The following is a 12,614-nucleotide window of genomic DNA, read 5'->3' as shown; positions in this document are numbered from 1 at the left end:
TTTGGCCTTGGATGCTTTTTCTTAAGGTGTCAAATCCACAAATTCTTTATGAAGACTGATGTCAAAAAGTTTACCCCCTATGTCTCCTTCTGGGAGTTTTATGGTTTCAGGTTTTACATTCAGACCTAAATGGTCTTTAATCCATTTTGAGTTGATTATTGTGTATGGTGTGTGTATGGTGTAAGATAGGGATCCAGTTTCATTCTCCCACATGGGAATATCCAGTGCTCCCAACATTATATATTGAAGACATTATCCTTCTACCATTGCATATTTTTGACTACTTTATTATAATTAAATTATATATATATGCATGAGTTTATTTCTAGGAACTCTGATCTGTTCCACTGATCTATGTGTCAGTTTTTATGCCAATACCATATTGTTTTGATTACTACAGCTCTGTGATGTAGTTTGAAATCTAATGACTAAAAAGACACAAAAGTAAGAATAATTCAATAAAATTACTAGAATTTGGGGAATTGTTCTAGGGTTGGATCATACACTTTCAAATATTTCTGGAACTTTTAATTCAGATTGTATTAACTTTATAAACACCAGAATGAAGAAATCTGCAAACCAGTGTAGGTATGTATGTGTGGAGAGTAGACTTATGAGTTAGGAAAAGGAATGGGTTACAGCTTGATACAGACCTGAGAATTGTACTTATTAAGAGATTCAAGAAATAACACAAGCTTGGAATCAATAGAACTGATAAATTGAAATTTTAGAAATTGAAAGCAATCCTTTAGTGAACTGATGAGGGAATTGTTCTTGTATTGCCAGGGCAGCTGTGTCAGTACAGTCTTTTCTGCACAATATGTGACAAGAAAGCTAAATCCAAAGAGCCAGTGCTAACATTAAGCTGAATGGCTATGAGTCTAAACATTTAAATATTTTCATAATATTGATAAATGTTTGGCACAGGTGAGCAAGGAAATCAGGGAAGGCACAAATAAACACTGCCAGGGATAAAATAGGGGATACACTATAACCACAGTAGAAAATAAAACAATAAGATATGATATGAATATTTTCTGATAGTAAACTTCAATGACAGCAAACAAACAGATATTTAGGCCAAAAAAAGGTTTAAAATCTTTCAAAAGGAAATTCTAAAAGACATCCTTCAAGCATAATACATATCCCATTTAGATTTTTTTTTAAAAATCTCAGATACAAGTTTCTATCTCAGGTTTAAGTCAGGGTTGGTGGCCCAGAGAGCATTGGGAACACAGGCTCTTCTACAGTGTTGTTCTGCCATCTTCAGTACATGTTTCCATCTTGTGACCCAAGAAGCTCTTCAGATCCCACCATCATACCCACATCCCAAAAATCCACAAATAGTGTAAATGGGATGAGAGAACAAACAGCTACTTTGAATAAAACAAAGTAAACAAAGTACCTAAACAAAGTACCGCTAGAGCCAACATAGTTGTTTTCTAGTGAATGGGATACAACATACACCACAGCCTGGGCTTCCTCAGGACAACTCACCAGAGTTCAAGTCCTGCACCTACAACCAACGTGATGAGAACACGTAATTGTTCCTACAATAAGAACTCATACAATTCCTCCCTAATTCACCCATGTGTGTGCACCAAACTGAAGACTTCATACTCAAGTCTCTGTACCTGAAAACTATTAGGAATTAAATTTACCAAGAAAGGAGAAACTGGAACACTAACTCATCCATTCCCCCCTTTTGACCACTATGGAGTCCATTGATAGAGCCCTCTCAACACCAGAGCATCCGACCTCAAGCAGCAGTGACTTGCTTCCTCCAGAACAGAACAAAATGTGCTGCCTTTTAGGAACACAAAAGAGTTAAGCCAGATTTTAGGGCAACACCCAACAAACAGGATGCAATACACCAATTGTAACAAGCTTCTCATAAGTTTTACCCAGTTCCTGTTACCAAAAAGGTGGGGACAGGGGTCTAACTGACATCATTCCATATCCACATTTCAGAAATAGAAATTCTTTCAAGTGCCAAAACTACATCTACATGTATTAATAAAGCTATGTTTACCAGTATCAGACTCTAGCACATTTTGTAGTTATTAAATAATATTAATATATGGGTGTTTAGCTTTGTTAAATTAAGACTTACAAAACATACATACATTCAATACTGGTCCTATTCCTCCTTTACCCTAATAAAAAATATGAATAAATAAAAAATACTGACCTTTTTAAAAAGAAATGCACTCTACAATATACATTTCTTCCTTGAAAATAGTGTTTGTATCTCATTTTTCTAAGAACCCATTACCATGTCTCCCCACTTAGGTTAATTTAAATATGTGAGTAAGAGTCATACTGTAATAAAAAGGTGTTTTCTGACATATTGGGAGTATCAAATGGTTAGAGACAGACTCTGTTGCTACATGGAAGCTGAGTGACCTAGAGCTCATAGCAATAACATTGAGGGTGTGAAGACACTCTAAAACTAAAACAAAGAAGAGGCTGGGACTTCCCATTCCCTTACTTGATGATGTTCCACAATCATTGGGTGAAGGCAGAAAAAAATGGCATGTCCAAAGATATATCTTTTCTCCACTTCTCAAGTCCCCTTGATAGAGGAATAGAGAAATGTTAGAATCAGAAGCAAAAGAAAAGATAAGAAAATAATAAAAAATCCAGCTATTCAGGGAGTCCAAACAGTCCAAGCCAAGTGCCCAGGGATGTTCTCTGCCATGAGATAGCAGGACTGGAAGGACCCCTCACTGTGCAATGGTCTCTACCCACATAGCTTAGACAGCCATGGACTCCAGGCAGTACCTTTGACAGGAGCCTCAGAAAATAATAACTGGGACGTGTTCAGATCCATCCTTTTAGGGAGAATACCCTGAGTACTCGCTGGCGGATCTGCTGAGTCTTCACCCCATAGACAAGAGGATTGAGTGCAGGTGGCACGAGGAGGTAGAGTGTGGCCAGAAGAACATGGACATGATGGGGTACATGGTGGCCAAAGCGGTGAGTGAGGAAAGAGAACATTCCAGGAACATAGAAGATCAGGATGACACAAATGTGAGACCCACATGTGCTAAAGGCCTTAAGTCGGGCCTCACCCCCTGGTACTTTCAGCACTGTCTGGAGGATGAAGGCATAGGAAATACCAATGGCCACGACATCTAGCCCAACCACAAGCAGGGCCACTGCCAACCCATAAGCTCGGTTCACTGTGGTTTCTGAGCAGGCAAGTTTCACCACAGCCATATGTTCACAATAGGCATGGCCTATGACGGTGGCCTGGCAGAAGATAAGTCTCCGCAACAGGATAGGGAAGGGGAGGAGGAGGAGTAACCCCCGTACCAGCACTGCCATTCCAATGCGCCCTATGATCCCTGGATGCAAGATGGTGGAATGGTGCAGAGGGTGACAAATGGCTACATAGCGATCCAGAGCCATGGCCACAAGCACACCTGACTCCATGGAAGAGAACGCATGGATGAAGAACATTTGGGTCAGGCAGACAGTGTACCCAATCTCATGGGCATGAACCAGGAGCACTGCAAGGGTTTTGGGTGCAGTGGAGGACGCCAGCACCAGGTCAATGCCAGACAGCATGGCCAGAAAGAGGTACATAGGCTGGTGCAAGGATGGGTCAGTCCAGATGATAAAGATGATGGTGACATTGCCCATTACAGCAAAGAGATAAAGGACACTCAGCGGCATTGCTATCCAGTGCTGGCTTTCCTCTAAACCGGGGATGCCCATCAGGAAAAATGAAGGCTGCAGTAGCCTCCAGCTGGAATTACTAAGGGCCATCGTCAATGGCTTAGAGAAGGAAGAGAGAAAAGAAACAAAAATCATGATTTCTCCATTGCTGGGGGGTTATCACAGTGTCTACCTCTGGCTACCACCTTCATGAGAAGACAGAACCTGAAAGTGAAACACAAAAGAATAAAGTGAGATACAAAGAAGAGAATCCCCTGTTCTTGAGATAATGTCTTTAAGGTGAGACATCCACATGCCTGAATTAAGATAGGTCTACTTTCATTTACAGGTAAGAGTAATCATGCTGCTTAGAGATGTCTAAACTACCATTCAATGACTTCTAATTTGGAATGTCCACTTGAATGGATCCTCTATATCACCTCTTGCCATTACTGAACACAATAAATCAATCTGTTATTTTTTTTTAAGTATTTTCCCTCAGTTTCCACGACACAGCACTCTACTGTGTTCCTCCTATGTCCTCCATCCCAACACCTTCTCCATCTATCTGTTCACTATATGTTATTGATTCCAGGGCTTCATCTTCTACTCTCTTCCCAGTTCTGTACATTTTCTCTGACTGAGTTCATGATTTACAATATTTTAATCATATATACTTTATTTTCTTCCAAATCTAGGTTTCTAAGTCAAATACCTTTCTGAAATGCAAATTCACTTTCCACTTGCTTACTAAATATTTATACCACACATGCAACATATTCAAGACTGAATTAACTCTACTCTCAGAAACCTGAAATGGTCCTTATTCATTCTTATCTCTCATCCCTTTTACCTTTTCACAGTTCCTGCTGACTAAATGTTTAACTCTTTAGTATTCACTCATTCTTCTCAACCCCAGTATCACTGACTAGTGCACACTCGTAACTTTTATCACCTGGAATATTTCCTTAGATCTCTTTGACTTTGATTTCATACCCTTCAAACCAGTCTCCACTCTGTAGTCAGAGGGTTTTTCCTAACATGCAGATGTCATCTTGTCACTTCTGAGGTTAAAATCCTTAGTCCATTTAATCCATGAAATAAAATCACACATTTCAAACTAGTATACAAAGTTTTCAAAGGTTAATTCATATACATTATCTTAAATCAATTATAGTTAGCATTATTATTAACATTTATAAGAAAAGATTATTGAATATGCGATCAGTGGCCTCTTTCCTTTTTACTTGTCCACATGGATCTGTTTCTTTATCTCAAATTTCTGCTATATCTATCTCTTACCACAAAGTAATTCAGTGTTTCTGAAACCCCCATATTAGCAAGTAGTACCAATTAAATAAGTGTTCTGTTTAACTTTCCCAATGTGACTCACTTCTTGGGCATTAAAATTAAAAACTTGATATTGGATGTGTTTGCATATATGTTTGTCTTAAAAGACAGACACAGTCTAAAAAATAATTATATTTTTCTACCAAAAGGAAAGGTTCACATGTATATGTATATATAAAAAGAGTTATGAAAGACTCAGCTCCTTCAGATTATTCATCTATAGATCACTCTGAGTATCTTTCTTATGAACCAGTGAGGACTACAGTATTGTTCCAAACTTTTGAACATGGCAGCTACAAAATCTGAAATGCCAGATGGGCACTTAACTCTCAGTCTTTGTTTTCCTTTCAGATTCAAGTCCACTTATAAATCCAAATAAGAGTAACTAACATAGTTTTATCCAGACCTCCAGAAGAGGTTAATTACAAAAATTCACATTTCAGTGCTTAACATTCTACATTGTAAGAAACTTTAGTCTTTGTCTTAACTACACCCGTTCCACTGCAGGTTTTAGCCTACGCCTCATTTTACACTGGAGGAGTCAGAGAACAGCTGTGCACTTGTGAAAGGCCACCCATCATTTTGATAGGAGCAGTGTCAGCAGAGCAGTGGAGGATAAAGCCAAATACAGTGGGTAAGAGAGAGAAGCAGACCCACAGGTGCCTGAGTACAATCTGCCTTTTTATGTTGTGTGATTTGTCAATCTGGAGGGACAGCCTAGGGCTGTTTTTTAAAAATTAATTGCTGAGGTCAACAAGAGATCCCCCAGTGATTCTTAGAGAAAAATCAGACTGAACTTTATTCCCAAGAACCTAAGTGAAGATATATTTAGCTCTCTGACCAGGAAACAGAGGACAATTAGCAAAGAAATGAAGTTGTAAATTCCTATTTATTCATATAAATTCAGTCCAAGCAACCTATCATCCATGAAGCTATACCCAAATTCTGTAAGGCAGCATGGCATATCTCTGTTTCTTTCCTATCAAATCATTTTACTGCTGTGTCATGGCATTAACTCCCTTGCACTGGAAAACCCATCAGTGTGTCAGTCCTTGAGGAGCAGGGACTATGCCTTGCTTAGGGCAGCAGTCCCAGGGCAAGTTCCAGAAGTGCCAGAATCTAACTGGTACTCAGTAATGTTTGCTTAATAAATGTCTCTATGATTACATTACAAATAAATAGATGAATATGTAAAACAACCAGGAATCACAGGAACTTGACAAAACAGACAAAAACTGGAGAGATAGTGGTTATTGGCATACTATAGTGGATATCTGTGAGGGATGAGCTGATTGGGCTTCAATGCTCCTCACCTAAAGTGATATCCTGGGTGCTTCATAGCAGAAGGAACCCAGCTGAATCTCTCTGCCAGAAAGGGGTATAACCGAATCCCAGGTGTGTGTCAGAATTGAGGGACTCCTGTGGTCACATCTGGCCACCTCTGCCACTGTCTCTGTCACTGCAGACAGAGAGGTCTGGCATCCCTCTGCGGGCTGTGGCCTGTCCCTGTTTCCTTAATCTCCTCTGTAGTGGCATGGACTTTATGATAGTGGTAAAAGGGAGATGCAAGGACACAGAGATTATGGGAGATCACAGAAACAGTGGGTTCACAATGATGACTTACTAGGAGAGGGAGAAATAGAAATCAAACCGTCAGTGTCAGAGTTCAGGTGTCAAACCCAAGATGCATAAACAATGAGTAAAATATGTCTGGTACAGGGATGCTGTTCTCCTGATCTCTGGGCTGTTTTTGAGGATGCATAATTCACAGTCTTGATTCAGGGTTGAGGGAAACTCAGCAACTTGGAGAGAGCTTAGAAAAAGGATAAAATTGCCAGACTCAAAAGTTCCATTATGGTCCTCTCTGCTCAGCTGCAAAAATATCCTGAATCCCCAGTTTAGTCTCCATGATGATTGTCTGCCCTAGCACAGGAGTAACAGTGATAAAGGGGATTTTATATTCAGAAGGGTTATGCAGCAATCTCTGGATACCAAAGAGGAAACCAAACATATCACTCAGGTCAGGAAGATAAAGATTTCCAGGATGACTCCGTCCAGCTCTGGCAAGACTTGGGTAAAGAAGGTAATTAGCTATGTCTACATATATCATATATGATGATCAGAATGTCAAGCTAGGATGCTGAAGTACTCTGTGCATGATCATGAAGATTTAACTATGGCATTGGTAAGTATGGGCAAACTCAAAGGCTACCTTATAGTAATGTATGGTCTGAAGGTGAGAAGCTAAGGGGAATGGGACTAAGAGGGTTAGTTTTAAGAAGTCAGACCTGGGGAGAACAGCTACTCTGAGGCAAAAGGAAATAAACTTAAGAAGCGCCTGGGTAGCTCAGTCAGTTAAGCGACTTTGGTTTTGGCTCAGGTCATGATCTCGTGGTTTGTGAATTCAAGCCTCATGTTGGGCTCTGCACTGACAGTGTGAAGCCTGCTTGAGATGGACTCTCTCTCTCTCCCTCTCTGTCCCTCCTTCACACTCTCTGTCTCAAAATAAATAAATAAACTTTAAGAAAAGGAAATAAACTTAAGAAAACTAAGAGGCATCAATCCAGATGCAGTGAAACACTCAGCCATAGTAGCCAACCAAGAAATAGCTCCTATCACAAGGGCTATGAGAAAGGCAGAAGTCAGCTGTCAATAGTCTTCCTCAAAACTGTAAGCCCCACATGTGACCTCATATTCCACACCTGAAATCTAAAACACTTAAACACTGAGACATAATCATAGCACTATGGAACACTTTTCCTTCCCCCACACCCCACCACCACATTACTAAGGTCTATATAAAGTTTTTTCTGTTGTGGTTGTTTTGGGGTTTTTTTTTGTTTTTTGTTTTGTTTGTTTTGTTTTTTGCCTAATACCTCATGTCCAGCTGTCAACAAAACATTACAAGGTATATAAAAGGCAAAATACAATTGAAAAAGATAAACCACAAGACCAGACATGGCAGGGTATTTGGAATTATCAGGCTGGGGATTTTAAACAATTATGAGTAACAGGCCAAGGACTCTAATGGACAAAGTAGACATCATGAAAGAGCAGAGGGGCAATGTAAGCAGAGAAATAGAAATACTAAGATGAAAACAAAAATAAATGCTAGAAATTAAAAACAACAACACTGTAACAGAAAGAATGACTTTGACAGGCTTATTAGTAGATTGGATATGGCAGAGGAAAGAGTCTCTGAGCTTGCGAATAGATCAATAGAATTCTCAAAAACTGAAAAGCAAAAAGAATGAAGACTGAAGAAAACAGAAAAGACATCCAATGACTATGGAACAACCACAAAAGGTGTAACATACACATAATGGTATTCCAAGAAGAAAGAAAGGAATATTTGAAACAATAATGACAGTATTTCCCCCAAATGAATGTCAGACGCCAAACCACATCCAGGAAGCTCAGAAAACACCAAACAGGATAAATACTGCCCCCCCCAAAAAAGGCCTACATATAGGCATATCATTTTCAAGATACCAAAAATCAAAGATAAAGAAAAAATAATGAAGGAAGCTAGAGGGGGTAAAACACCCTACCTATAGGGAAACAAAGATAAGAATTACACCTGACTTCACCTCAGAAGACATGCAAGAAAGCAAAGAGAGAAGTGAAATATTTAAGCAGGTGAGAGACAGAAAACAACAACCCAGAATTCTCTACCCTGTGAAATTATCCTTCAAAAGTGAAGGAGAAATAAAGGTTTTCTCAGACAAGCAAAAATCTCACTGGGTATGGCACCTTACAAAGAACCACACATCTCTATCCCACAAGTTGTTGCAATGTAACATTGACAATTCCTCACCAAGAGATTCATTCTTATTAAACTCCCTCTTGAATCTGAGCTGGACTTAGTGATCCACTGACAATCAACAGAATGTGACAGAAGTCCAGGCCAGAAAAAGCCGAGAAGCATCCACCTGCATGTCTTGGCATTTTTCCTCTCTGTATGCTCACTTCAGGAAGCTCTCTCTTACAATCTGGCTGCCATGCAATGAGAAGTCTAAACCATATGAAGAAGCTTTGGGGAGGTCCTCTAGTCAACATTCCAAACTAAGCCCAGTCTTAAAATCATGTCAACCCAGGAGACAGATATGTGAGTCAAGATGCCTTCCACTGATTCCAGCCCATAGCTATTCAATTATCCCCACCTGTTTGAGTAGAAGAAAGCCACTGCACTCCACTCCACTGTATTCTTTTTGAATTCCTGACCCACAAAACCTGTGAGAGTGATAAAATAGATGTTATTTTATGCCACTATGTATATGATTGTTCGTTAAAAAGAATAGATAACAAGAAAGCTGGATTTTACTGAAATAATTTGGGGGTTTACTTCTGATTCATTATTGATGATTTTTTAAAGCATATCACTTTTATTTAAAAAATGTTTTTGAATTTTTAATATAGTTTACAACTCAGTTGGCAAAATTCATTTCTGTTTGACTGTAAATCTTCACTAAATCATTTGTTCACACCAAATTCCAGTATGTTTTGTTCCTCCAACATATACTATTCTGGTTATAATCAGGGGAGACAAACCACATGATAATTTAAACAGGGAAAGTTTATATAAATAATTTTCAACTGTAACAAGGATTGGATTATCAAGAGATTGGCTAGTAATGAGAGACAACTCTAAAGAATATAGCAATAGCAGATGTAAGGAACAGCCCCTACCACTAGAGACAAGAAAGATTGCCCAGGAAGACCCACCTTGAGCTGAGAATCAGGCCCTGTTGGAGAGGGCACAAGATGATACACCAAACAGAAAAGAAGTTGTTGTGATGATGTGTCAGTTGAAATTGCTGGAAATCCACAATCTAGGGTGCTGAGGACAGTTGTTCACAAGAAGGTACCTCACCAGATGCTCTGTCATAAACCCACCCCAGGGAGATGGTGCAGGAAGCACCTGACCACTGGGTACTTGTAGCTGCCAAGCACCACAGGAGCTGGGTGCTTGGGAAGATGTGTAGGGCCTGGGCACTAAAGAAGCTGTGCATGCTGCAGCAAAGCCTTCCAGACAAGCATGTAACAACCAGAAAGTAAAACCCTTTCTGGTTACCTCAGTGAAATAGAATACTAAGGAACCACAGGGGCTTGTCCCCCAACAACAACAGAAAATAAACTATCACAAACTGCTATAATCAACTTTATCAGAACCCTGGAAACTAGTCAAAGATTTGCAGAAACGAGGTGACATTTAATCAGGAAAAAGTTGACTGAATCTCAGCAAGAGAACTCGGTGATATTTTAACTCACCCCGGCCTGATTCCTCCCTCTTTAGTTCAGCAGTGGTCTTAAAAATGGCAGCTCATGTTCCTCATGGGAGGGTCCATGGTGCTGGAAGAAGCAGAGCAGACATTGCTCTCAAAGAATTATAGTTGTTTATTTTGACCTGTCTTGTGATTTCTTGAAGGACAGGTGCAAAGAGGTTGCTTTTATTTCACATAACTCAGAACTGTCCCAGGATAGGATGGTGGTTACTTATGACCATTTGTCAAAATCATTTAAAGACAAATGGAGTAGCCTCTGCCACCTGAGAGAAGAAATTATAGCTGGAGAAACCACAGATTTACCAAAAACATTAGAGGAAAGGCCGGGGAGTGAGATATCTCACTGGAATAGGTGCTTACTTTGAAAAGCTTCCATATATTAACCTGGGACATGTCAAACATGTCCAGGGCTGAGTGCATATTCAGAAAAGACTGTAAAACGCCCTTAACTCTTATCTTGGCTGACCTTCAGTCTCTGTACAGCAGAAAACCAATATTACAGTAGCAGTATAAAGTGCCTAGTTGACTGTTGAAGGCATACTTCAACACACACATAGACCCCACCTGCAAAGAATGGAGTATTTTCATTCCAGGCAATTAAAGAAAATTCTGTTAAATCACTAGCTGACCACTAAACTAATCAACAGAGACTTCAGTAACCACGAACAACAAAAAATATAGATTTATAAATTTTATCTGGAATCACTAAAGAGCCAACAGTTCTGCCACAAGGAGTCACTGCTTAGTGTCCTTTCATTTCATCCTGAAGGACTCATTTCATCCTAAAGGCCACACAAACCCCAGGGAGGGGGAGAAGTTGAATTCCAGAGTCGTTTCATTATAATACTCAAAATGTCCACATTTAACCAAAAATTATGATGTATCCAAAGAAATATTCTCAAGATCCACATAAGAGTGAAACCATATGGTATCTGTCTTTCTCTGTATGGCTTATTTCACTTAACAGAAACCCATGGGGGAGGGGAAGGAAAAAAAAAAAAAAGAGGTTAGAGTGGGAGAGAGCCAAAGAATAAGAGACTGTTAAAAACTGAGAACAAACTGAGGGTTGATGGGGGGTGGGAGGGAGGGGAGGGTGGGTGATGGGTATTGAGGAGGGCACCTTTTGGGATGAGCACTGGGTGTTGTATGGAAACCAATTTGACAATAAATTTCATATATTAAAAAAAAAGAAATAAGTATATCTCATACATAGGCATAAAAAAAAGACTTAATAGAAACTGTCTTCTTTTAAGTTTATTTATTTATTTTTGAGAGAGAGAGAGAGAGAAGGGAATGGGAAAAGAGAGAGGGGGAGAGAGAGAATCAAAAGCAGGCTCTGTACCATCAGCATGGAGACTGACACAGGGCTCGAACTCATGAATAGCAAGATCATGATCTAAGCCAAAATCAAGAGTCAGATGCTTAACCAAGTGAACCACCTAGGTGCCCTAAGAGAAACTGTCTTAAATATGCTCAATGAGCAAACGAAAACCATGAACAAAAACTAGGGCAAACCAATATTTGTCTCACCAAATCAAGAATATCAATTAAAAAAGAGAAATTATAAAAAGAGACCAAATAAAAATTCTGGACTTGAAAAGTACAATAACTAAAATAAAAATTCACTAGAGGGGTGCAATGGCAGATGTAAACAGGCATAATTTAATAAATTGAATACAAGTCCATTGAGATTAACCAAAATGAGAAGCAGAAAAATAGAATGACAAAAAGTGAACAGAACCTAAAAGAACTGTAGGGTGCCAATAAATCACATTAACACAAACATAGTGGGAATGCCAGAGAAGAAAAAAGAAAAATTAAGAATATTTGAAGAAATAGTCACAGCAAACTTCCCAAATTGGATGAAAGATTCGAATCTATACATTCAAGAGCTCAATAAATTTTTGTAGGATAAACTCAACAAGATCCACATTGAGACATATTATAATCAAACTTTGGAAAGACAAGGAAAAATAATCCCAATGGTAGCAAGAGAAAAGTCATAAGAGAGCCTCAATAATATTAACAGCTGATTTCTCATCAGAAATCATGAAGACTAGAAGTCAGTGGGATGGCAAATTAAAAGTTCTGAAAGAAAAATATCAAGCAAGATTTCTGTATCTGGTAAAGCAATCCTCAACAATAAAGGGAAAATTAAAATATAACCAGCCAACTACCAACAAAACAAAAACAGAGTTCATAGCTAGAAGAACTATTCTACCAAAAAAATCCAAAAGGAGTCCTTTAGGATGACATAAAAGGACTCTAAACAGTAACTCAAATCCATACAAAGAAATAAAGAACAGCCTTGGTCTG

The 12,614-nt window shown here is 39.0% G+C and overlaps 1 protein-coding gene across 4 annotated transcripts in view; it reads right to left on the bottom strand.

Annotated features, from left to right (window-relative positions):
• Nucleotides 1–1,179: 1,179 nt before the first annotated feature.
• The window catches only part of LOC128311840 (olfactory receptor 52L1-like), a 63,344-nt gene continuing 51,909 nt past the window's right edge, over nucleotides 1,180–12,614 (bottom strand). For 2 of the 4 annotated variants that reach the window (XM_053203581.1, XM_053203578.1), the window contains 3 exons: nucleotides 10,285–10,365; nucleotides 9,177–9,246; nucleotides 1,180–3,888 (listed from right to left, as the gene is read on the bottom strand). In XM_053203581.1, the coding sequence (XP_053059556.1) occupies nucleotides 2,824–3,819 (996 nt within the window). In that variant the 5' untranslated portion in view covers nucleotides 3,820–3,888; nucleotides 9,177–9,246; nucleotides 10,285–10,365 and the 3' untranslated portion in view covers nucleotides 1,180–2,823. Of the gene's footprint in view, nucleotides 9,247–10,284; nucleotides 10,366–12,614 lie in introns of all 4 variants that reach the window. The other 2 variants (XM_053203579.1, XM_053203580.1) reach the window with 2 other exon arrangements.

The sequence above is a fragment of the Acinonyx jubatus genome, chromosome D1, assembly GCF_027475565.1.
Source record: "Acinonyx jubatus isolate Ajub_Pintada_27869175 chromosome D1, VMU_Ajub_asm_v1.0, whole genome shotgun sequence".
Classification (NCBI taxonomy): domain Eukaryota; kingdom Metazoa; phylum Chordata; class Mammalia; order Carnivora; family Felidae; genus Acinonyx; species Acinonyx jubatus.
The sequence above is the reverse complement of the archived record's forward strand: the minus strand, read 5'-3'. Positions and strand labels throughout refer to the sequence as shown.